General features: G+C 50.3%; 1 protein-coding gene across 2 annotated transcripts; it reads left to right on the forward strand.

Annotated features, from left to right (window-relative positions):
- The first annotated feature begins 328 nt into the window (after positions 1-328).
- CLDN18 (claudin 18) lies at positions 329-18543 on the forward strand. 2 transcript variants are annotated; one of them, XM_010197632.2, is made up of 5 exons: positions 329-548; positions 13235-13399; positions 14964-15069; positions 15714-15824; positions 16435-18543. In XM_010197632.2, the coding sequence occupies exons 1-5, from the start codon at positions 329-331 to the stop codon at positions 16610-16612; spliced, it is 780 nt and encodes a 259-aa protein (XP_010195934.1). In that variant the 3' UTR covers positions 16613-18543. The 2 variants fall into 2 exon arrangements, with proteins under 2 accessions (XP_010195934.1, XP_010195933.1); XM_010197631.2 differs by lacking the exon at positions 329-548 and adding an exon at positions 8426-8869.
- The last annotated feature ends 4100 nt before the right edge of the window (positions 18544-22643 follow it).

Below are 22643 nucleotides of genomic sequence, written 5' to 3' on the forward strand. Positions count from 1 at the left end.
CCGTGGCTGTTTCGGAGGGACCTGCAGGTCCCCGTCTGCCCTGCGCCAGCTGCACCTTTGCCTGGAGGGAGAAGGTAAACAGAGGGAGGTGTTGAGGCTGCACGTAACAAACGGCTCTTGGTACCGAGAGAGGGAAATTATCTCACCGAAACAGATAAAGGGAAAGGGGTAGGTTTGTGTGGCTGCACACCAGACCTCTCCTGACTCCCGTTGCTGACGTAGGCTGTGCCTCTGGGCTAAAAGTCCCTTCTGCCCTGGCTGCTTGCCCCAGACCCGGCTGGCAGAGGCTTGTGAGCGTCCAGGAGCTGCCTTCCGAGCGCAAGGCGCCATGTCCGTGACAATATGCCAGTCCATGGGCTTCGTGGTGTCGGCCTTGGGGATAGGAGGCATCATTGCCTCCACCTGCATGGACCAGTGGAGCACCCAAGACCTCTACAACAACCCGGTGACAGCGGTGTTCAACTACCAGGGCCTGTGGCGCACGTGTGTGCGGGAGAGCTCCGGCTTCACCGAGTGCCGTGCCTACTTCACCATCCTGGGGCTGCCAGGTAGGGCTTGCTGGCTGCCAGGGCACAGAGGTGGGAGGGCAGAGCCGTGGGTACCCGCTGGGAGCCTGTGGGTGAGTGGTGGTGGTGGGCGGTTTTGGGACATAACCCAAATTTCAGCCCAAAGGGACCTCACCCTGTTTGGATGAAGGGTCCTTTGGAGATATCCCAACCCAAACCCGCTCCTGTGGCCAAGCTGAAGTTCAGCAAAACTCATTACAACTGGTTGTGCATCAGGTTCCTGAGGTGCTGTCCAGGCAATACAGCTGGGGCAGTGGCTGCTCCGTGGGGTCATTTGTCCCCCGTGCCACGGCTGGCTTGGGTACGAGCTCCTGCCCTGGCTGCATGGCTGTGCGTGGCTTCCCACCAGCAACCACTAATACTCTTGGCATCAGAGAAGATCCTTTTCTAAGAGGATATGTCACAGTTCAGCTTGCTGCATTTCTGTATGGGCTAACACCACCAGGCTGGATTTCTCCCTAATTCTCCTTTGGTTCCAGTTTTTTCCTTCCACGGGTATCATTCCTGTCCTGGTTTTGGCCAGAGTATCTAACGGTGCAAACAATTAGGTTACAACAGGATTATCTGGGTTTTCTTCTTGCCTCAATACAGTGAGGAAAAAAAGGCACTTAGACTATTATATCCATCTAGCCTCTGTGCTTTGACACAGCAAAGAATGGAGGGAAGAAGCCAATTGTATCAGCAAATCGCTGCAGAACTGCAAAATGCTGTTTCCAAAACACCCAGAAACGATCATTGTGCACAAAGTATTGCTTCTTTCCCAAGGAATCTATCTCTGTGCAAATCAAGCCAGTGTAAGCCAACCCAGCTGTGGCCTCAGACACCAGTGGGAAGAGGTGTTTCATCTCCTGACCTCTATTTCTGTGCCACTTCTCTTTGGATCCTCGTCCCCCAACGTTGTCTGTGGAGGTGCCAGGGATGCCTGTGAGCATCTTCCTCTTGTTGGAGCCGGGGCTTCGAATGCTCCTTTTTGCTCACACAGGCTCTGGGGTGCAGATGTGCACTTTTCCAGAAGCATGAGGGTGTGATCCTGCCCAGGCACTCAGTTGTGCAGCCCTTACCAAATGCTATGTGCTGTAGCAGGTACAGAAGGGATGAAGGATGACATCCAGGGCTTGTGTTTTCACGCTGCTATCGCAGCCAGCAAAGCCAAGCAGTTTCATCAAGGGAAAATGCATGCAGGGAGAGGCAGGACAGGTTGGTAAAACTCGACTCCAGCAGGTTAATTGCTTATAGGTAAAGAGATTAAAGCAGCCATATGAGGAACAAACAGAGGTGCAAAAAAGCAAATCCTCCTCGCTCCCACATCCGCCCGTAACACACTGCAGAGCTTCCTCAGCTCTTCACCTCTGGAAGCTTAAAATCACAGGAAATGTAGCTCTGTGGAAGAAGCAATTAAACTTTTCAAGTGCTCAGCTCTGGGAACTGCTTTAATCTCTGAGAAAGCAGGATACTCGAGAATTTGAGGGGTTTTTGTTCTTTCAAGGCGCTTCCATCACCAACCTGGTCGTTGCAGCAGAACCCCAGTGCACTTCTATTTTGCAGTTCCCAAGCCTCCAGACTGGTGTTAATTGGTCTTTGGGGTGGGTATCGATTTCCTACAATGGAAATATACAGCAGTGTTGGGAAGGGGGATGGATTTCCTTTCATTAGCAATTAGGCTGTGGGAGATGGGTCTGTGATTGATCTCCTCAGCTCCATCCAGCAAGCTATGTGAGTCAGTGGTGGACAGAACTTAGCATCCTGCCCTAAATGAAGGGTTCCTCATGAAGCAACCATCTTTGAGTGGAAGTGCCATCTGTGTTTGCTGGGCTTATTGCAATCACCTAGAAAACCAGATTAAGTGACAGGACTGGGGGGTAACAGGCACAAGCTGGAACACAGAAAGTGCCACTGGAAAGGGAGAAGAAACTTATTTGGTTGCTGAGGTGAGGGAGCCCTGGCCCAGGCTGCCCAGGGAGGGTGTGGAGGCTCTTTCTCAGGAGGTTCCCAAACCCACCTGGACACGTTCCTGTGCCCCCTGAGCGAGGGGAACCTGCTTGAGCAGGGGCTGGGGCAGCTCTGCAGGGCCCTTCCAACCCCCATTTACCATTCTGGGATGCTGTGAGCAAAGCATAACCTTTACAAATAAGAGTGGGTGGGACACTGAGCTCCCTGAAGTTGCTGCCCTCACCCTCAGGTGTGTTGGAGAGTAGGTGCCTTTCCTGCCAGTGTACATGGCTGCTGACATGCAGATGATGTCTGTGCCCGGTGCTCTCAGCACTGCCCTACAAACTTAGGTGGATTTCCCTTTTTCTTCCCCCTTTTAAATGAACAGAGTTTGTTCTCCTGAAGTCACTCCTTCGCTCTTCCCCCCTCTTCGTCTTCTCCCTCCTGTTATATATGGTCTGACACTTGCAGTCTCTGGAGAAGCTGATGCAAAACCAACAAGCGTCCCGCTGCTGTGCTTTATAGATTGGCTCCGTCTCCTGAAGTCATCTGCTCCTACAGGCAGTTCTTCCCACTCCCTCCAGAGAAAGCCAAGCTGTATCCCCAGCTGGAAGAGGCAAAACACGACGTTAATAATCAAGTTATTAATTTGCTAAGATATGATTTAGGCAGCTCAGCCCAGTGTTTATTTTAGCCTCCATCTCCACGAGCATCCCCCTCTTCTCTAACCACCCCACAGTTAATGGTTTGTCAGCATTTCCATTATAAACCCCTATTTATTATTCTGACAATGGCAATTTATATTGTGAACAATAGTGCCAGAGTGAATAAAAATAATAAGGCTGCAGCAAAGCAGCCTAAAGCAGAGGTGACCTGAGCTACCTCAATGAAGTTTGTGCCTTCTGATGATGTTTTTTTCCTCCCTCAATCCCTCGCTCCCACAGCAAAGATTAAACTTGTTTTGCCCATCATCTACCTTCGATTTAGTTGGGAGCTTTAATTTCAAATAGATTGAGGACAAAAAAAAACCCCAAATAATGATCAGGGTAATAGAAGAAAATGAGGAATAACACAAGTGGTTTGTGGCTCTCGTTGCTCAGCTAGAAACAAGCAGCCTCCCGTGAAATGTGTCACTTGAACTAAGCCTGTTCGCCTGTTCTGGGTTCGCTTTCTCTGGCTGGTTGGTTGTTGCTGCTTGCTCTGGTGTGTGGGCAGACTTCCCTGTGCTCCTCTGGAGGACATGGGCTGAATTTGGGCACGCAGCAGATGGACAGCTCGCAATAGCTGAGCTGCAGCGAGGCTGGTGGCTTCACCCACTGAGGAAGTCACAAGGCTCTACTCTCTGCTGAAAGGAACACTTTCCAGGTGCTCACAAGTTTGCTAAGTTACAATGACAGCAGTTTTTGGACAGTAGTTTTCCTGTTGTCTGCCTTGGTGTGTCTTTTCCAGACCTCTTTGGCTAGACTGGTTTGGCCGTTTTGGAAAGGACACATTCTGTTCTCAAGCCAAAGCCCCTTTTGACCCTTCAGCAAAGGCTGAGGCACCTCCTTGCTGTGCAACAACAGGCTGGTGACTTGAAAAAGAAAGGGTATTTTTGCTTGTCCAAGGACAGACTTTGAAAGTCTGAGAGCACCTCACTAAACTTCTCCAACTAGTCGAAGGGTCTGTGCTGACAGAGGGTTAAAATAGCCCATGGGAAGATAACCACGACTGCCCAGACTTTGGCATAAACCAGCTGCTCTCAGTTTTGCTGGTGCAGGGTGGCAGAGGTGTGTAAATGTTCCCTGAGGAGAATTCACCTCTGGGAAGTTGGCACCTCTGCATTTTTTCTATAGCAATGTTCTGTCAAGGGTTTCTTTCATTTCATCCAACCAACACACATTTTGTGGCATAACCCTGGCCAAAACCTTTGCTCTGGGGATTCTGGAGACAAGGCAGCCCAGTAGCCATGGAAAAAGCATGTGTTTCATGTCTAAAGTCTGTAAGGGTGAGGACTGCTTATTGCCCTGTCATGATCCTCTACTGGTGATGGCCACAGCAAAATCTCTTCCAAGCTCTACTTGCTGCTTAAAGTCCTTTAGCTCAGTGGGTTCAGCTCCAGACTTTGAAGTGTCTGCAGGCAACTGCTGTAACCTGCTTAAAGTCTTTTGAGACCATGTTTAGTGCACAGAAGGGTTTAGGTGGCCCAGGAGAGCTGGATATAACCTACCAAGGGCACGTGTGAGGCTGTGGTGGGTTTGTAGTCACAGCAGGAGCTGAAGGAGGTGTGGGGATGGGGAAAGAGCTGATGTGAGGACCCTTAAGAGAGGCCTTGGGTACCCCAGTCCCCAGTGACACTGTGGGCTGGCAGAGCCTAGCAGGGCTAGATGCATGCATCACATCCTTGCAACTGGCTTGTGCCTTTACACCATGAAAGGGTGATACATGAAAAATAACCCTAAAGGAGCTGGGCTGAAGGCCAGAAGAGGATCAAGGCAAGGGAAATGGCAAGAGGCTGGGGAGATGTGGGGTTGGGCTTCAGCTCATAGGCATGTGGGGAAGGACACAGCTCCATGTACCCTGCTCTGGATCACCTGAAGATCAATGGGATAGAATGAGTCTGAGCTGAGATGAGACCTTCCATCACCCTCTTTTCCTCCCTGAGAAAGCTGGTCAGCCCTTCTCATGCCAGGGACTGGCAGACCACACTCTCCTGGAGGCTGCGGTGATCACGGCAGTGGAGGGACAGAAAGGGAAGGGTGGGTTTGCTTTGTCTAGGTCTGAACAAGCTGGAACTGACTGGCAGGGTGTGAGCTGTATTTGCAAATTTGAAAGCAAACATGAGCTGGAGGTGATTTTTGTGGGAGAGGCAGCGATAACATTCAGGAGCCGCAATGGGTCCAGTGGAGGGGTTTGAGATAATTGAGTCTGAGTAGATAAAGCAAGTATGAGCCTGAATTAAAGGCTGTAGATGGGAGTGGTCACAAAGTGCCTGTTTTAATCCTGATTTGGTTGAACCACTGGAGATGTCCCAGTACTCAGAGTGAGAGCCCTCTTCTCTTGCTCCTTGATGAGAAAGCTTGGCCTTTGCAGGAGATGTCTCCTCACCGTGACCCTTCCTCAGATACTGCTCAGCATCACCACGTGGCATGGCAAGCCCTCAGGCTCAAGCATTCAATTGCCTTCATGGAGACTGAGCGACAGGCACGTGCTTGGAGAGGGGTCCCCATCCTTCAACCACTCCTGGCTCTAGACTTCTCCTGGGGAGGGCTGGAGATGAGCATCAGGTGGTGGTAAAGGTGCTTAGACCTGCTATACAGACTTGCTATCCTGTCACCCAACCGTTTCTCAGGCTGTGCTCTGAGCCAACAGCTGAGATAAAGCTCTGAGGTGATCCTGTTACTGGGTTGGGTGCTGGGGAAATGAGGGTGTTGTTTTTTTGGTTTTTGCAAAAGGAAACACAGTTTTCACTGTTATCAGTGAATCAGAAACAACTCCTAAAAGAGAAGCTTAAAATAAGAATGTTTCAGTAAGGCACAGACAATGGGCTAAGGGAAGGGTTGGGAGGGAAACAAGTCTGTGGGTTTTCTTCTCCAGAACTTTGCTTTAATCAGCCACTGAGGAAGGTACTTGTAGGAGCTTGGAGTTCCCAGTGTTTACAAGCATGATACTAATTACAGCATGGAAAAGAGCAAACCTGTGATGCTGAGATGGCTGGGTAGCACCTTGGGCAAGATTCTTAGGGGTGAACAAATAGAATCCCACCCCCTGCCCCCCAAATTATCCTTCAAAGACATCTGAAGTGCAGAGCATGGTTGGGGGGTTGGTTTGCCTCTTACCTGAGGACTGCAGCATGACTCATTAGAAGTTGCTTTCTCAGCTCTATTTTTGGGGGAAGCACACATCAGGCATCAGGGGACAATATGCAACCCTGTGCTGGTTTATTCTCTTCTTGATCTGGCCCTCAAAAGCAAAGACAGACTGGTTCACCCTGGCTCTCTTGTATACCTGGAGACTGTTGATGGTATTTTTTTGACAGCTCCACCATTGCTTTGGGGTTTTGATGACCCTCAGTAAAAGGGATGATGAGAAATGGTCCCCAATGAGTAGAAGAAAGCTCTGTCTCCAAGACAAGGTGAATAGCACTGCCTGGGTGGCCAATTCCAGCTCAGGTACAATTATGGGCAAGCCAGGAGCTGTCCCTCTTTCCAGTAGGTGTGTTGAGGGATTAGTGGGGCTTGAGGGTGTGAAATGGTGGAAGAGGAGAAAAGAAAGGTCCCTATTGGTTTGAAGAGCTGTTCCAGCTGCATGCTGGAGGAAACCAGCAGAAAGGGTGAGAGGAAGGAGTGGTGGCTCCCCTCCCAGCAAAGCAAACACAGGGGCACGGTGCATGGCAGGCCCATCTCCACTGGTGTTCGTGCAACCACCCAGATGTCCACTTCAGCACAAGAAACCACCAAACCAGGAAAAAAATATGCTTGCCCTTTGTATTCTTCCCTCCTCTTTTTCTTTCCTTCTCCAGGGGTTCTTTTTCCCAGTGACCAGTCTGTGGGTCCATTTCTCTGTGCAGCCCTGCAAGCCATTGCACACTAACAATGAGTGGGACATAACCCTGAGGAGCAGGGCTTGTGTCCCAGAGGAATACCTGTCCCTGGGATGTGGTCTAGACTGGAGAAGAGTTATGTGGTCTCCTACCACTAGATGGCAAGAATAGGGCAAGTCCTGGGGTATGGAATAGGAGAGGAGTCCTGGAGAGCTGCCCAGGAGCACCAGGGCTTGCAACCAGCCTGGGATGCAATGTGGCTGTGGGGTAGTGAAGGATGAGGTTGAACAGTTGGAGACTAAGGGGAAAAAAATGAAACAAAGAAAGGCTTTGGTGGCTGTGATTTGTGGCCACCAGACAGGTGAATGCTGCAGCAGAGCCCAGGGCAAAAGCAGCTCTGTCTGCTGCCCACCAGTTTGCTGCACAGCCATACAAGTGAACAGGACCGTCCTGGGTGGTTGCTCTCCAGAAGACAGATGCAATTATCGAACAGGTAATAACCTCACTGTAACTCAGTCATCCACAGACATCAGCCTCTCTGCTCTTCCTGGTGGCTTTCCCCACAGGTTCAGGAGCAGCCAACAGAGTGATGGTGGCACAGAGCAGTACCAGGACTGGTTAGAGCTTGTTTATGTCCAGGGGTGACGTAAATCAGTTGGAGGAGGGTATTAGATGAGAAGGGGTGAATGTGAGGTCTGGAAGGTCCTTGTAAGTCACTGCACTCTGTTGGCAGCATAGGATGGTGGATTGATACTGCTCCCCTAGCCCAGCACTGCTCCACTGCACAAATAGATAATGCACCCTTTCCCAGGACCATCCTCCCAGCAAATACAGACAAACACCCATAAAAAGGCACTTTATGAATGGTCCCTGCTCCCTCCCTCTCCTCCTCCCCTTCACTAGGGCTGTGTGATGGGTGATGGAAATGCTGGGGAACAGAGGACACGGTTGCAGGTGCTTTGCTAGATCAGATTGGGGCTCTTGGCTGTGTGCCCTGGATTGTGGCCATGCTCAGCATCCAAGGCAACTTCAGTGATGCTCAAAGTGGCTACGAGGAGCTGCTGTGTCCCTGGGTTGAGCTGGTGGCCCTGCATTCTCCTGCAGAGCTCAGCACTGACATCCCTGTCTGGCACTGTGCCTTCTGTGCAGACTCTTGTGTGAGTGGTTGGGTGTAGGGACAGCCCTGTAGTGCTCTGCTGTCAGATCTACTCCTCTTTTGAACAAGCAGAGGGCTGGGGAGGCCATGCCCTGGGCTCAGTGGGATGGTATTCCTTCCCTCTGCCTTGTTTGCAAGGTGCCAGGAACCTTGCACCAAAGGGTTTCGATGAGGGGACGGCGCATGTCCCAGAAGGGGTTGCCCAACACTCGATGGAGTGTGGCTGCTTAGCTGGGGAAGGACAAGCACTTCTAGAGGACAAAACAGCTCCTATCTCAGGCCCTGCCAGCACAAACCTACCCAGCGAGAGCGAAACCGGACTATCTCGCAAACACACTTTGAGCAAACACAGCGCTCGACGGAAAGCATCTGATAAGAGCCGCCTGGCTCAGCCAAGAGGACTTGGGTTTGCTCCCACATTAAGTCCAACGGCTCCTCCAGGGCTGTGTCACCTCTGCTGTGAGGGGGAAGACGCCATGTCCACCACCATCTGCCAGGTGATGGGCTTCCTGGTGTCGTCGCTGGGCGTCGCGGGCTGCATGGTGGCCACGGCCATGGATATGTGGAGCACGCAGGATCTGTACGACAACCCGGTCACGGCCGTCTTCCAGTACCAGGGGCTGTGGAGGAGCTGCGTGCGCCAGAGCTCTGGCTTCACTGAGTGCCGGCCGTATTTCACCATTCTTGGGCTGCCAGGTAGGGGCAAAACAGAAAAGCCACTCTAGCTCTAACTCGGGAGCTCTGTTTTCACCCCAAAGCAGGAGCAGAGCTCTTAAAGCACTTTTGCGAGGAAGAGCGTTGCCATTGCATGAGCATAAATCACGGGTGGGTCTGCTGCCAGAGTGATGCCTTTCCTCACTGGAGGTTACAACCTTGTAAGGTGCTCCCTGGATGAGCATCAGGGGTTCAAGCCCCGTTGGTGGCATAAATCACTGGTGCGAGGAGAGTCTTGTGTTTAAACCCACAGGTCTTGCGTCCCTTTGAGCTGCAACACGAGGGAAAGGGCTGCATGTGTTTTTACACGGTTGCCAGGATAATGGTTTCTACAGAAAGCCATTGAAATGTATGGCTTTGGTCTCTTTTTTCCCCAAAGAGACAAGCAGGGTTGATGAAATCTGCCTGTGAGCAGCGTGTGGAGGAAGGGGGGCGAAGGGGAAAGGAGCACTTTCTCCCTTGGTGGGAGCCAGGGAGTTTTAGTGGCTACAGCAGTGGGTTGCAGAGGCATGTTTGTTTCTCGTTTGCTTGCTCCCTTTACAAAGAGAGATGTGTTTCCTTCCCCACTGCTTGTGGTTTTCCAGTGCTGCTGAGCTCGCTGGCCCCATGGGAGGGGAGCAGCCAGCCTGGCTCGCCGTCCCTCCCCATGACCTGTCGTGCCCATGCCTGTGCCCTGCCAGCTACCAATAAATACAGCCCGGAGAGATCCTTTTCCACTCTTGGAGCAGGTAGAAGCAAGTACTACTGCACACAGGCTGTTTGCATCTGCTGATGGGTGTAGAGGAGACCACGATGTGGGCTCCCAGCCCCATACCTCAGGGATGTCAGCCTTTGTCTGAGGTTTGGTAACCTTTGCTGAGGGCTGCGGTGTTTGCTCTTGGAGGGAAGCTCATGAAGCACCCTGAGGGGTGCCATGGGATGAATGTGTTTCTTTGTACCCAGCTTCAGCATTGCTAGGCAATTTCTTTCTCGTTTTGAAGTGCAAAACTGATGTTTGGGGTCACATACCCCGTGGGACCGTTGGTTTTAAAGGATGAGAAATGGGTTTATTGAGCTAGAAATACCCAAATGGTGATCAATGTGTTCAGACACGTGCTTATAAAGCTGTGTGTGAGTGATTGCCTCGCAAGACCGAGGCAGTGACCTACTCTGGGTGATCCTGCTCTGGCAGTGGGGGTGGACTAGATGATCTTTCTAGGTCCCTTCCAACCCTTGAGACTCTGCAATGGTGTGCCCATCACTTTGATGCCAATTTATCATAAGCAAGACTTTACATTTTAGGTGATTTTTAGGTAATGTGCCAATAGGAGATGCCCAAAGCAGTCACAGGCATTTCCTCTGTGCCTTAGATATCATGGAATCATAGGTTGGTAGGGGTTGGAAGGGACCTTTAGGGATCATCTAGTCCAACCCCCCTGCAGAAGCAGGTTCACCTAGATCAGGTCGATATCCCGTGTCTTTTGCTCTCTTTCTGTGGCTGTGTAGTCGATGAGCACCTTAAACCATAAAGAAGGATTGAATTTAATTGTATTAACTTAAAAACCTGTTTTTTCCCCCTAAACTTCCCATGTTCCATTAACCTTTGTATCAATCACAGAAATGCAGGTAACGTTACTTCAGGTGACTTTCAGCTGCTTTACTTCACTCCTCACTACTCACAGCAACACTGGGGAGAAAAAGACAGCTCTCCAGCTCCACTTTCACGTGAAGAACACAGAGAAGGCCCCCGTGGTTTCAGATCACTGACCATTGTGGTGGATAAGCTTGCATTTTGGCTGTTTTCTGTGCACACCCTTCCATCACGTGGAAACCAGGTGTGCAAAACGAGCACCCTTGTGTGTGCAGCTCTGAAGCAAAGCTACCCTACCTCATGCAAAATGCACGTGCAAAAGGGCAGCTGCTATCTGTGCTTGACTTTAACTGCAGGGCTCTTTCCTACCTAGTCTGCCTGATACCACTTTTTCCTCCCCCTTAGTCTCCTATTTTGTTTGTCCAAGCCCTTCCACTCCTTCCTTCTAGGAGAGGTCATTCACCTTTGGAAAGCAGCTCTGTTCAGAGGACTTTTGGTGGATGTCAAAATTCACTTGAAACTGCAGTGCTCTCTTTCCAAACAGCTCTCACTTTCAGTCCCCTGAGCCAGGTAAAGAGGCTTTTCATTCCTCAGCAGACCTGGGAGCACTTTTTTGTCCTGTCTGTCCCTTTGTGGAGCTGGTGCATAAGTCAGTCTCCTGGACAGAGGCATTGCTGTTGATGGCTACTTGATGTTTTTTTCTGCTGTGCTCCTCTCCAACAGCTGCACATTGTTCTTTTTCAATGGAGATTCAGCATGTTTGGACTGCAGTGCTTCAGCAGAAGGGCAATGTCCCAGGAGCTGCTTGGCTTGGCCTGCCTGTTGTGTCCTTCCACAGGCATCCAAGGCACTGGAAACATGTCCCCTGGGAGTACACATTATGTCTTAGCTTAGGGTAACTTCTTGAATGGTTGAGACCACCACAATGATAGCACCTAGGAACCATAATGTCTTAGGAAGCATCCCAGGAAGGAAAGTCTTCCTTGGGGACAAGGACTTTCTACTGTAATCACTGCCCTGGGTTATCAAGATCTCCTCCCTGCCCTATAACTGCAAAGCAGCTGGAAAGAAACCAAAGTCACTGTGAAGACAAATGAGTTTTGTGCTTTTCTTCTCTTAGCAGCTTTCTGCTTTGCATCAGGTGCTGGGAGAACAACCTTTGAGGGCTGATAAGGCCTATCCGCCAGCTTCTTGTTCTCTGATGAATAATAACTAATGAGCTCACACCTGGGGGCTGATGAATGGGAGATTGAAAATCCCAGGCTCGTTAGCACTTGTTATCAGCTGATAAGGGCAAATTGAGTCATAAGAGCAGCAGCCCCAGTGGGGCTGCCAGATGGGAGAAGGTGGTGTATTCCCAGCCAGTGGGATGGCTGGGCTCTGGCTTCCTTGTGCATCGTGATGCTGGTGTGGCTTTGCTCAGGTTCATGGTACCCAGCGAGCAAGGAAACCCACGGGGGTACCCCAGCATCCACCTCTGCTCTCTTGGGGAGGGTTTATAAACCCTCCTTCCAACCTGTGCAAGGACAGCAGGGTCTGCTTCCTGGTCTCCTGCACCACTGCCTGCTGTTCTGCTTGGGCTGTGTGGGAGCTTTGAGCACCATGGTCATCCTGGCCAGCCCAGCAAAAGGCTGATCCAAGCCCCTGGGGCTGTAGGATGTGTGGCCTGCCTTTCTCAGTCGATCATCAGCCCACATCATCTTCCCTAAGGAGAGACAGTCAGGTGTGGGGAGCATCAAAGCCAAACCCAGGGCTGCCAGAGCTCATGGGAAAGGCAAGAAGAGGCTGTAAAGCATCTCATCCAAATCACAACAGCCCTTGAAATACTTTCAACCACCCTCTCCCAGTGTTCTGGCAGCGCTGACGCCCTCCTGTCTCTGCCAGGGATGTGTGCACAGGTGGGGAGGAGAAGTGTCTGGGGCTAGCACTGAATTGCAGGCAAGATGGGCTACGTGCCACCTGGTTAGAAAATCACCTTGGTATTCAGATGCATGACCTTTTCCCTTCCCTTTGCTTTTCCCCTCTCCCTTTTCTACTCCAACCCAAAGGAACCTGGAGGGTTTTTGCTACTTTCGAGGGACAGAAGTGCTTGGCTCCCAAGGGCACAACCCACCAGCATCCCAGCCTCTGACCAAGCATTCCCACCTTGATGGCAGGCTGCTAAACACATCCTGGGCTATGGTGTTTGCCTGTTGGGTTCATGAACGTGGACAGATTTATAGAGGGGTTGACATTAGAAATAACCATAGCAGGGACATGCTGGGGGAGGTCACTGCTGAAGGTTTGTGGCTCTCTCTCTCTCCCTCTTTCTCAGTAATTTTCCTCTTCTCCTCTGCCATGGGTTTTACTGTAAAGCAGCAACATACAGAACTGCTTTTTGAGTCACAGGGTAGTTGGAAATATCATGGCTAGCTGACTGAAGCTGTCTGCAAAACAAGGGAGACCAAACCCCTTTCTCAGTCAATTGGTTACGAAACGCTGCTTATTCCAGCTGTACACCAGCTCCTCTCCATGAACCTCAGCTGAATAAATGCTGACTGGTGCCAACGAGCATGTGCAAAAAAACCCTGTGTCTTAAGCCATTGAAGTCTTTGGGAAGCTGAGACAAGCAGCTGCCTTTCCAGAGGTGCCTCAGGTAACACCGAGAGTAGATCTGCTGCCCGTTTCCCAAGGTTCTCCTCTTTAACATCAGACAGAAAGCATCTTTAAGCACCTCCCAGGCTCTGACAAACTTTGTTCCAGTCACTTAACGTGGCTCCTGTCAATCTGTTTTGCAGCCATGTTCCAGGCTGTGAGGGCCCTCATGATCGTGGGCATCGTCCTGGGCATCCTTGGCCTCCTCGTGTGCATTTTTGCTCTCAAATGCATCCGGATTGGCAACATGGAGGACTCTGCAAAAGCCAACATGACTCTGACCTCTGGCATCATGTTCATTGTTGCTGGTAAGTGGGTGGTGGCGTGTACTTCACGCTCAAGGCATCACTAATTGCCTGGAGTTGAGGGCTGGGGCAAGTCTTTGTGCACTTCCACTCACAGGTAGCAGATGCCAGATGCTTGCACGAAGTTATTGGCATTGGCCTTCCAGCCTGGCCTCCTGGGGTCAAGTGGTTTCTGTCTGTGCTTTGACAAAGGAAAACAGAAGTTTGTATAGGATAGAACGTGGGAGGCTGGAAAAACAGCCCATAGATTGCAAAAAAAGAGAAGCTATGTCTCCGTTTGTTCTCTGTGCATTGTTGCCGTGCACTGTTATATCCTTTATTTATACATGGCAGGCTTTTGAAGAGTCTCAGGCTTAATAGATGGCAGTTTTATGAAGACTCTCAGGGTTGTGGTAGCCTAGCTTGTGATTTTTAACTACCTTGGGTTATCAGGAAGGCTGCAGGAATGCCTAGCATTGCTCAGCAACCTCAAAACTGCCAATGCAGCACCTGCCAATGCAGATGAGTGGTCAAATCAAACCCATATCCCCAGGAAGGGAAGGAGAATGTCCCTATTGAAAATCCTTACAGGTGAAACTTAACTTTTATAGGGATGTAAGATGAACAACACAACTTAGAGACGTACAAGTTGGAAAGAAGAAACCACCTTGTGCCACTTCTTCACTTCAAATGTCTGTTTGAGTCAGCGGGGGGAGAGTTTGGCCCATGAGGGGGTTAGAAAAGCCCACTGCATTCCTGAAAAGTGGGTGTTAGTGGAGAGTCTCTGGTCTCAGCTAGCTGTGTACCCTTGTGCCACAGCTGACCTGGCCCTTGGGCACATCTCTGTGAGCTGCAGCTTGTGTTTCTTCCTTAAACCAGGGCTGCTCTGAGGAGAGAAGGGTCAAGGCCTTTGATGCTGAAGTAACACAATGGTGGAGGCTCAGTGGGGACTTGAGGCAGAAGCACCACTGACTGTTAAGACTCTCCTTGGTGCTGCAAGTAGTTGTGTTTCAGGAAAGACACAGAGTTCTTGTGAGTGTAGTGAAGATAAATAGGACTTGGTGTGCCCAGAAAAGCTGGAGTCCATATTTCTTGGCAGCAAGCACTGACATGACCTTCAGCTGTGTCTTACACCTTCTCCCACAGTGTCCTGCAGTGATAGACAAGCTGAGAACCAAACATATCCCCTCTTCCACCTGACAGTGTGATTTCTCATTCCAAAAAAAGAGAATTTCTGAGGGGAAACCTTTTGTTTGGGTCCTTTTTATCACTGTAAAAAAGGATCTTTATCAGCAGCTAAAACGATCTCATTGTTAAACTCATTTTAAGTGAGAAAACACATCACCAGAAGGCTCCTGCTGGCATGGCTGAGGATTTTTTGCAGTGTGATGTTGTATGCTTGCTGCTGGGTGGTAAACATGTAGAAATCCTGGCAGGAATGTGCAAAACATTGTGGGTTTCCACTTCTGCTGAAGGTTCATCCCAGGGCACAAAGCAACGTCTGGCACGCTGTGAGGGGCTCCCTCAAAGCCAGAGGGGCTGCTGGTACTGTGTGTGGGTCTCAGTCTGCCCTTCTGTCTCATCTCAGGCCTATGTGCTATCACTGGAGTGTCTGTGTTTGCCAACATGCTGGTCACAAACTTCTGGATGTCCACAGCCAACATGTACCAGGGAATGCAGAACGTCCAGAACAGGTAGGTTCTGCTGCCCCTCTGCTCTGCCCTGCTGAGGCCTCATCTGGAGTCCTGTGTCTGGGCTCCCCAGCTCAAGAGGGACAGGGAACTGCTGGAGAGAGGCCAGTGCAGGGACACCAAGATGCTGAGGGGATGGAACATGTGTGTGAGGAGGAAAGGCTGCGGGATCTGGGGCTGTTCAGCCCAGAGTGGGGGAACAGGACAGGGGGTAATGGACATGAATTGGAACACAAGGAGAAACTCCTTTGGTGCTGAGGTGAGGGAGCCCTGGCCCAGGCTGCCCAGGGAGGGTGTGGAGGCTCCTTCTCAGGAGGTTCCCAAACCCACTTGAACACATCCCTGTGCCCCCTGAGCCAGGGGAACCTGCCTGAGCAGGGGCTGGGGCTGGAGCAGCTCTGCAGGGCCCTGCCAACCCTCACCATTCTGTGAATCTGTGAATTGTTATTGAATCTCTCTCTTATCTACACTGGAGACAAGTTGCCCAAGCAAGTTCAAGAGTGAGGGAGACAATGCATTGAGGATGAAGCTGCAGGTGGAGCTGTGCTCACGGGGGCTGCTGCAGGGCTGGGGGGAGGGACAGCAATGCTCAGCACGCTCCAGGAGCAGCAGTGTCACAGCACTAACCGTGTCTCTCTCTTTTGTAGGTACACCTTTGGCTCAGCCCTCTTTGTTGGCTGGGTGGCTGGGGGCCTGGCCCTGGTGGGAGGCATCATGATGTGCCTTGCTTGCAGAGGGCTGATGCCAGAAGAGTCCCGGTAAGCCTGTCTGTGGCAGACATGGGAGGGTGTTGCATGAAACCTTGGCTGTCAGGACAGCACACAGCCAGCACTCCCCAGGATATGTCTCTGGCTTATACCTCTGTTGCAAGAGTTACCATGATGATATATCCATTTGTTCTGTATCTTGGGTCAAAAGTGATGGTTGCCTTTCCCTGATGGTGTGACTTGTAAATGGGCAAACACACCTCAAATCTGCAAAGTGCTGGCTAAGACAGGCCCATTAATTGCAGCTTTGATTGCAAACTGCATCCCAGCTCAGCAGCAGGTGTAGACTGAGTCAGCTGAGCTATGCCTTACATCAGCTAAGGCTTTGCACACCTGCAGAGCTGGTTGGTGTAGGTGGGTCTCTCAGTTTACTGATGGGAAAGACAGGATAAGTTGTTGAGAAAACATGAAAGAGACTTGGATGGATGGTTGGCTCTGAGCTGAGTGTTGAGAAAACATGAAAGAGACTTGGATGGATGGTTGGCTCTGAGCTGAGTGGCTCCAAGGGAGGAAGTTGTCTAAAATCCAACAGCAATCAGGGATGTAGGGTCCAACTTTGGGTCACCACGGGTGGCTGATGCCCCTTTTGTGTCTCCCACAGGTACAAAGCAGTGTCCTACAATGCATCAGGACGGAATATCTCCTACAGGACGGGGCCATACAAGGTTGGCTCAGGGTATGAGCCTGAAACGAAGACAAGGAAGGGTGCAGGATATGAAGAAGCCGCTCAAAGTGAGGATGGAAGGCGCTCATACCCTTCAAAACACGACTATGTCTAGCAGACTCTCTGGGCTTCAGAAGCAGAGAAAGCAGCCAGGAAATAGGATTGTGTTTTCTATCGTGTTTCCCCTGCTCTGAGGTTGCACTCTAGCTTGTTGTAACATCAGTTTTCTTCAACTGCCTCTTAGGATGCCTATCAGAAGTAGGTCTGAAACGAAACCAGTGCCTTTTTATGCTCTGAGTTAGACAGTTTGTTGGTATTTACATATAAACTCTGATATCCAGGACCAGGGTTGTGCCTTGTGCCCTTTACTGATTGTTCTAACAGGTTCAAGTTCCCATTTAATAATAGCTGAGATGCAAAGGTGATGCTACCCTCCCCCTCCCCACCCCTTGCCTTCTTCCCTTTGAGCAGGTTTGCATGCAATCAGGCAGTGCCATCCCTCTACTTTCCCAGAGTCTGGAGAGGTGAGCAGACCTCAGCCCATCAGAAAACACCAGCCTTGTGTGTCTCTGCTCTGGTTTTAACACTCCTTTTGTTGATATAAGCAAGTAGAGAAGGAAAAATGATAACTCAGCAGTCTCCTGTATTACTTTGCTGTGTCCTTTCAGTGAATGGAGTCACTGTGGCCAATGCATACAGACCCCACAGTCGTGGCATTTTCCTCCCCAGCCACTGTTTCTCCTCAGGCACACCTTTGCCTTGCTGTTTGTGCTACAATGCTGATCTGAGCTAGTTCACCTGCTTTCTCTTACCCAGACTTTTGCTATAACCTGTGCTACCAAGGTGTATTTATTCCTCCCTGTCTCTCCAGGGAATGTGTCTCATCCATTGTTATTCCTGGGCTAGATATTTGTGGTAGTGGCTGAAGCCCCTCTGTGTGCCACTGGTGTTCCTGCAGATGTTCATCTTCAATGAAGCCAGAAGAATTGCTCATTTAGAATTAATTAGAGTGACATTTGGAGCAGAAATCCCAGGGAGCATTAGATGTGTAAGTCCACACTGACATCAGGCCTTGCTGGTGTTAACTCTCCCCCCCTCCACACACACCCTGGTGCTGTGAAGGTTAACTCCTTAGTGGGGATGTGGCCTCTTTTAGACAATCCATCAGAGAGGAAGTTTATGCAAAAGAGTCAGAGGAAGAGACACAAGAGCTTGGGTGGGAGGGCAGAGCTGTGTGCTGGCACAGAACATCTTAATGAAGCTCTGGGAAGTGCAAAGGGTACTGAGGAATAAGTTAGGGAAAAAAAGGAGCCCAAAGCCTCCCAAGGAGCCACTTTTGATAGATATCTGTGACAGGGTTTGGCCTCTCTTGGAATGGTGACAAGTTCTCTGGCAACATGTTGGTGAAATGCTGATATTTCCCTCAAGTGTTTTCATGTTCTGGAGGGACCAAGACTTGAGCTGAACGTTTCTGCAGAGCTGCACCTTGGGTAGGTCGAGCTACCAGTGCAGCTGGTGTCTCTGGTAGCTTGTATGGACAGGCTGAACACCAGTGCTCCCAGTGAGCACAAACCCTGCTCTCCATAAGCACCAGCTCTCCACGTGTGGGGGCACATCCCCAGCATTGACCCACGAGATACAGTTGGGCAGGCTGGAGAGAGGAGGAGGGAATGGCTGGCAGGGTGCTGAGCCAGGGGCTGGTTGGAGCAGCTGATCCCCATGCAGAGGTGGGATGAGCTTCCATCCAACAGAAGCTCCTGGTCCCATCTCAGGCTGTGGATGTTGGCCACCTGGGATAAATCAGTCCCTTGCCTCTTCCTTTTTGTAACAGCAAAGGATTTGTTGCTGGGGTCTGGTTTTAAAGGAGAGAAAGTTATTTTGCAGAGGAAAAAGTCCTATTTTAAACATATCCATCTTATTCCCTGTGGTTTTGTCCCTGTCTCTCAGCTTGTCTGCCTTTTGTTTGCATCCTGCATTTGGGTTTGTTGTTGTTGTTTTGTTGGTTGGGTTTTTTTTTACATGAACATTAAAGAAAGACCAAAATCACTGTTTCCACTTGTTCTTGTCACAAACAGCAGCTACCAACTTCTCTGCTCAGCTAAACCCATCCCAGCTTGGGGGGTTTGCAGGTTCTTGGGAGTATTATAGACAAATATGAGGCTGTTTTTCCCCTTGGTAAGATACACTTAGTTATATACTGAAGGAATAAGCATCAGGGGACTCCAGCTCACTGCCACAACAAAGCCAGAGATGCCCTGGCCTCTCTGGGTTCAGCAAGCACATGGCTATTTTGGGGTTTGAGGCCACTTTGGTCCTGATTTTCAAGGTAGCAATTAAACACTTCTAAGTACTTCATTGCTCTGAGGAGGGCAGAAAAATTGCTGGTATGCTCTCACTCCTGCCAGCCTCCACTGGCAAAGGGAGCTGAAAAAGCACAGGAATGTTTAATTTAGATAGGAACCACACAAGTGGTGGCTGGGGAAAGGTACAAGGGGGAGTGAGAAACTCATACAGAGAAAACTCAAGTTTCTGAGTGCATTAGACCAAAAAAAAGGTGCACACACACACACATAAAGTCACAGGGGTGCACCTTTGATTGTGGTGTGACACAAATACTGAGCAGGGCAGCTGTCTCTGGGTCTCACTTTGACATGTGAAGGCGTGCAGATGATGAGATTGTGGGCAGGAGTGTTCTGCAGAGCAGCATCTCCAGGAATTCCTGCCCTCAGTAGGCTTCTGATCTTCCCAAATCACTTCTTTTCATTTCCTTTTCCTGGCCTGAAGAGTTGCTGCTCATCTGAATGAGATGAACTTCACTGAAAAGCCAACTTGTTGATGGATGAGCCTGTTTGGGGGTGAAGCAACAGGTGAAATCAGAGCCCTCTGTTTCTGGCCACAATGGCTCTTACCTTGTGGTGGGCACCATGGCCAGGGGACAGCATCACGTCTCAGGGGAATGACAGCACGAGGAGAAGCAATATCTGTGGCCACAGAGCTGGGAAAGCACTTGTCCTTTCCCTGTCTGGGGACATAGAGTCATAGGCTCACACAATGGTAGGGGATGGAAGGGACCTCTAAAGATCATCCAGTCCAACTGCTCTGCTAAAGCAGGTCCCACCTAGATCAGGTCACACCAAAACATGGACTTAAACATCTCCTATCTGCACGCTGAAAGCCCTGCAGCTGGAGCCAGCTGCTTAGGGAAAGCTCTGAGGCTTTACTAAGACCAAAGTTTCCACCCCCCACAGGCTGAAAAGGCTGAGGATCCCCTGGCTCTTGGACTTTGAGGAAAAAAAGCAAGATCCAAAAGCTTTCTCCCCTCCCCACAAGTGACCCACTATTGCCTTGGTGGAAGCTCGTTGTGTCCTGGTGTCCCAGCTGCAAAGGATACACAAGTCTGTGGTTTGCTGAGGTGGGGCACAGGAACACATCCAGGTGGGTTTGGAGAGCCCAAACCTCCCTGAGCAGCCTGGGCCAGGGCTCTCTCACCCAGCAGCAGCTGTTAAATATTTACTGGGCTGAACTGGGCTTGCTGGTTTGACCAATCACCCAGCACCAAGGAGATTTGTGTCTTTGGCTGAGCAAAGCCTGGAAATAACCAAACCCCAGGTTCTGCAGATCTCTTGGCCCTGTGAACACGTCCTGCCTTCCCTCCTGCCGTTGTTCTGGGTGAGGAGAGAGAAGACACCTCCCAGCAGCCAATTATTTTGCCTTTATTGCTAATAAACTGCAGGGCAAAGGATGCACTGGAGCCAGGTGAGGTGAGGCAGGGAAGCTGTGACTGCTGCTATGTGTGTAGGTACATGTGTTCCTGCACTCACACATGGGTTTGTTCCCATGCTTTTGGCATGTCCTGTTGCAGAGGAGCTAATTAAGCTTGCCCAACAAAGCAGGCACTGAGAAGCCTGTATTATCTGCCAGAAGAGCTCCACACAGGATCTTTCTGAGCCTCTGCAGCTTTTACAGATATGTGTGTGTGAGCAGGGGAGATTTGCATGGACTTTGACCAAGGGAAGCAACCACACATATCTGCAGCTACAAATTGGACTAGGAGATAAGAACTTCCCCCAAAATCTATATGCAATTAAAAGCCCAAGCTTCCTGCCTCTGGTGACAAGGTTATTGCTTTTATATAGCTGAACAGAGATGGATGAGTCTATGGATTAATAGCACTAAGATTTATGACACTGTGCTTACCCCAAATATGCTGGGAGAACAGCTCTCTGGGTGAGATATTCCAGCTGAATACAGTTGAGAGGATTGTTCTTTTTCATCTTATTTGAGAGAGTTGTGCTGCATTCAGAGATCATTAGTGCTGTGGGCTGAGTAGCTGCTAATTGTCTCACTGATGCTCATGCTTCAGGAGAGTATTACCAATAGCTTGAGCCCCATGTAGCCAAATGCCACTGAGGCAAAAAAACAAAGCTCAAAATAGATCCTTTTGAAGAGAAGGAGACTCCAACAGCACGAAGCTCTTGGCAAGAGCCTGGGTAACGATTTCAGTGTAGCTGTGCTGCTTTGCCCCAAGGAAATGGGGTTCTGTCTATGCCCTGCACTGGCCATCTCTGCCCTGGGGCAGCCTCCTCATTGCTTTTCATAGAATCATTTCAGTCAGGAAAGTCTTTTAAGGTCATCAAGTCCCAGCCCTCTACTCACCCTGCCCAGCCCAGCACTGACCCTCAGCACCTCAGCTCCACAGCTTTGGGATCCCTCCAGGGCTGGGCACTCCCCCAGCTCCCTGGGCAGCCTGGCACAGGGCTGACACCCCTCTCAGGGAAACAGTTCTGCCTCAGCTCCAGCCTCAACCTCCCCTGGGGCAACTCCAGCCCCTTTCCTCTTGTCCTGTCATTCATTCATTGCTGTCATTCATTACTGGAAAGAAGAGCCCAAAGCCCCTACCTCACTGCAGGCTCCTGTCAGGGAGGTGCAGAGAGTTCTCTTGTCTCCCCTCAGCCTCCTCTCCTCCAGACTCGTGTCATCACATCATCACATCTTTAGAGGACGAGGGAAATGAATTTTGGAGGCAGCTTTTGTTCCACTGTTCTTCTCCTGTGGGAGAAGCCAAATTTGTTTCCTTAATGCAGCCACAAAGAACTCTTTGTGTGCAGGAGCTGTCAGGACACCTGTCTGCCTGTGTAACCTCAGCTTGCTTTGTTCTGTGCTCCCCTGGCTGCAGTGATGCCTCTGCTCAGGGACATCCCTGCTGCTGCTTCAGCATCCTGCAGCACAGCACAGGCACTCAGCAGTGTCAATGGGCACAGGGCCTGTGCCAGGACCCAGGCAATGGGGCAGGCTGCTGTTGTCAAGGAAAGCACATCATCCTAGGAAGGGGCACAGAGGCAGCTGCTTTATCTGGGCAAGGAGTTGAAAAAAATAACAGGGGAGAAAAATTGAGTAAAATTCCTTTTCTGGTAAAGACACATCGATGAGGCTGATGCTGGAGACTCCTCTTCCTCTCCTCTCAGCTTTTCTACTCTTTTACTCTCCTCACCACTTCTCCTCTCTCTGCCTTTCCTCTCCTCTCTTTCAAGAGCAGAGAGGAGAGATGATGAGTGGAGAATAAAAGAGAACACAGATGAGCAGAGGAAAGTGGGAGTAGAGAAGCTTTGAAAAAAAGAAAAAGAGGGGAGAGGAGTCAAGAGAAAAGGAGAGGAAGAGAGAAGATGAGAGGAGAGAAAAGGAGAGGAAGAGAGAAGATGAGAGGAGAGAAAAGGAGAGGAAGAGAGAAGATGAGAGGAGAGAAAAGGAGAGGAAGAGAGAAGATGAGAGGAGAGAAAAGGAGAGGAAGAGAGAAGATGAGAGGAGAGAAAAGGAGAGGAAGAGAGAAGATGAGAGGAGAGAAAAGGAGAGGAAGAGAGAAGATGAGAGGAGAGTAATGGAGAGGAAGAGAATACAAGAGGAGGAGAGAAGTGAAAAAGAGAGGACAGAAGCCAAGATGAGAGGATGAAGGAGAGGATGAAGGAGAGGATGAAGGAGAGGATGAAGGAGAGGATGAAGGAGAGGATGAAGGAGAGGATGAAGGAGAGGATGAAGGAGAGGATGAAGGAGAGGATGAAGGAGAGGATGAAGGAGAGGATGAAGGAGAGGATGAAGGAGAGGATGAAGGAGAGGATGAAGGAGAGGATGAAGGAGAGGATGAAGGAGTA

Source organism: Colius striatus, chromosome 12, assembly GCF_028858725.1.
Source record: "Colius striatus isolate bColStr4 chromosome 12, bColStr4.1.hap1, whole genome shotgun sequence".
Classification (NCBI taxonomy): domain Eukaryota; kingdom Metazoa; phylum Chordata; class Aves; order Coliiformes; family Coliidae; genus Colius; species Colius striatus.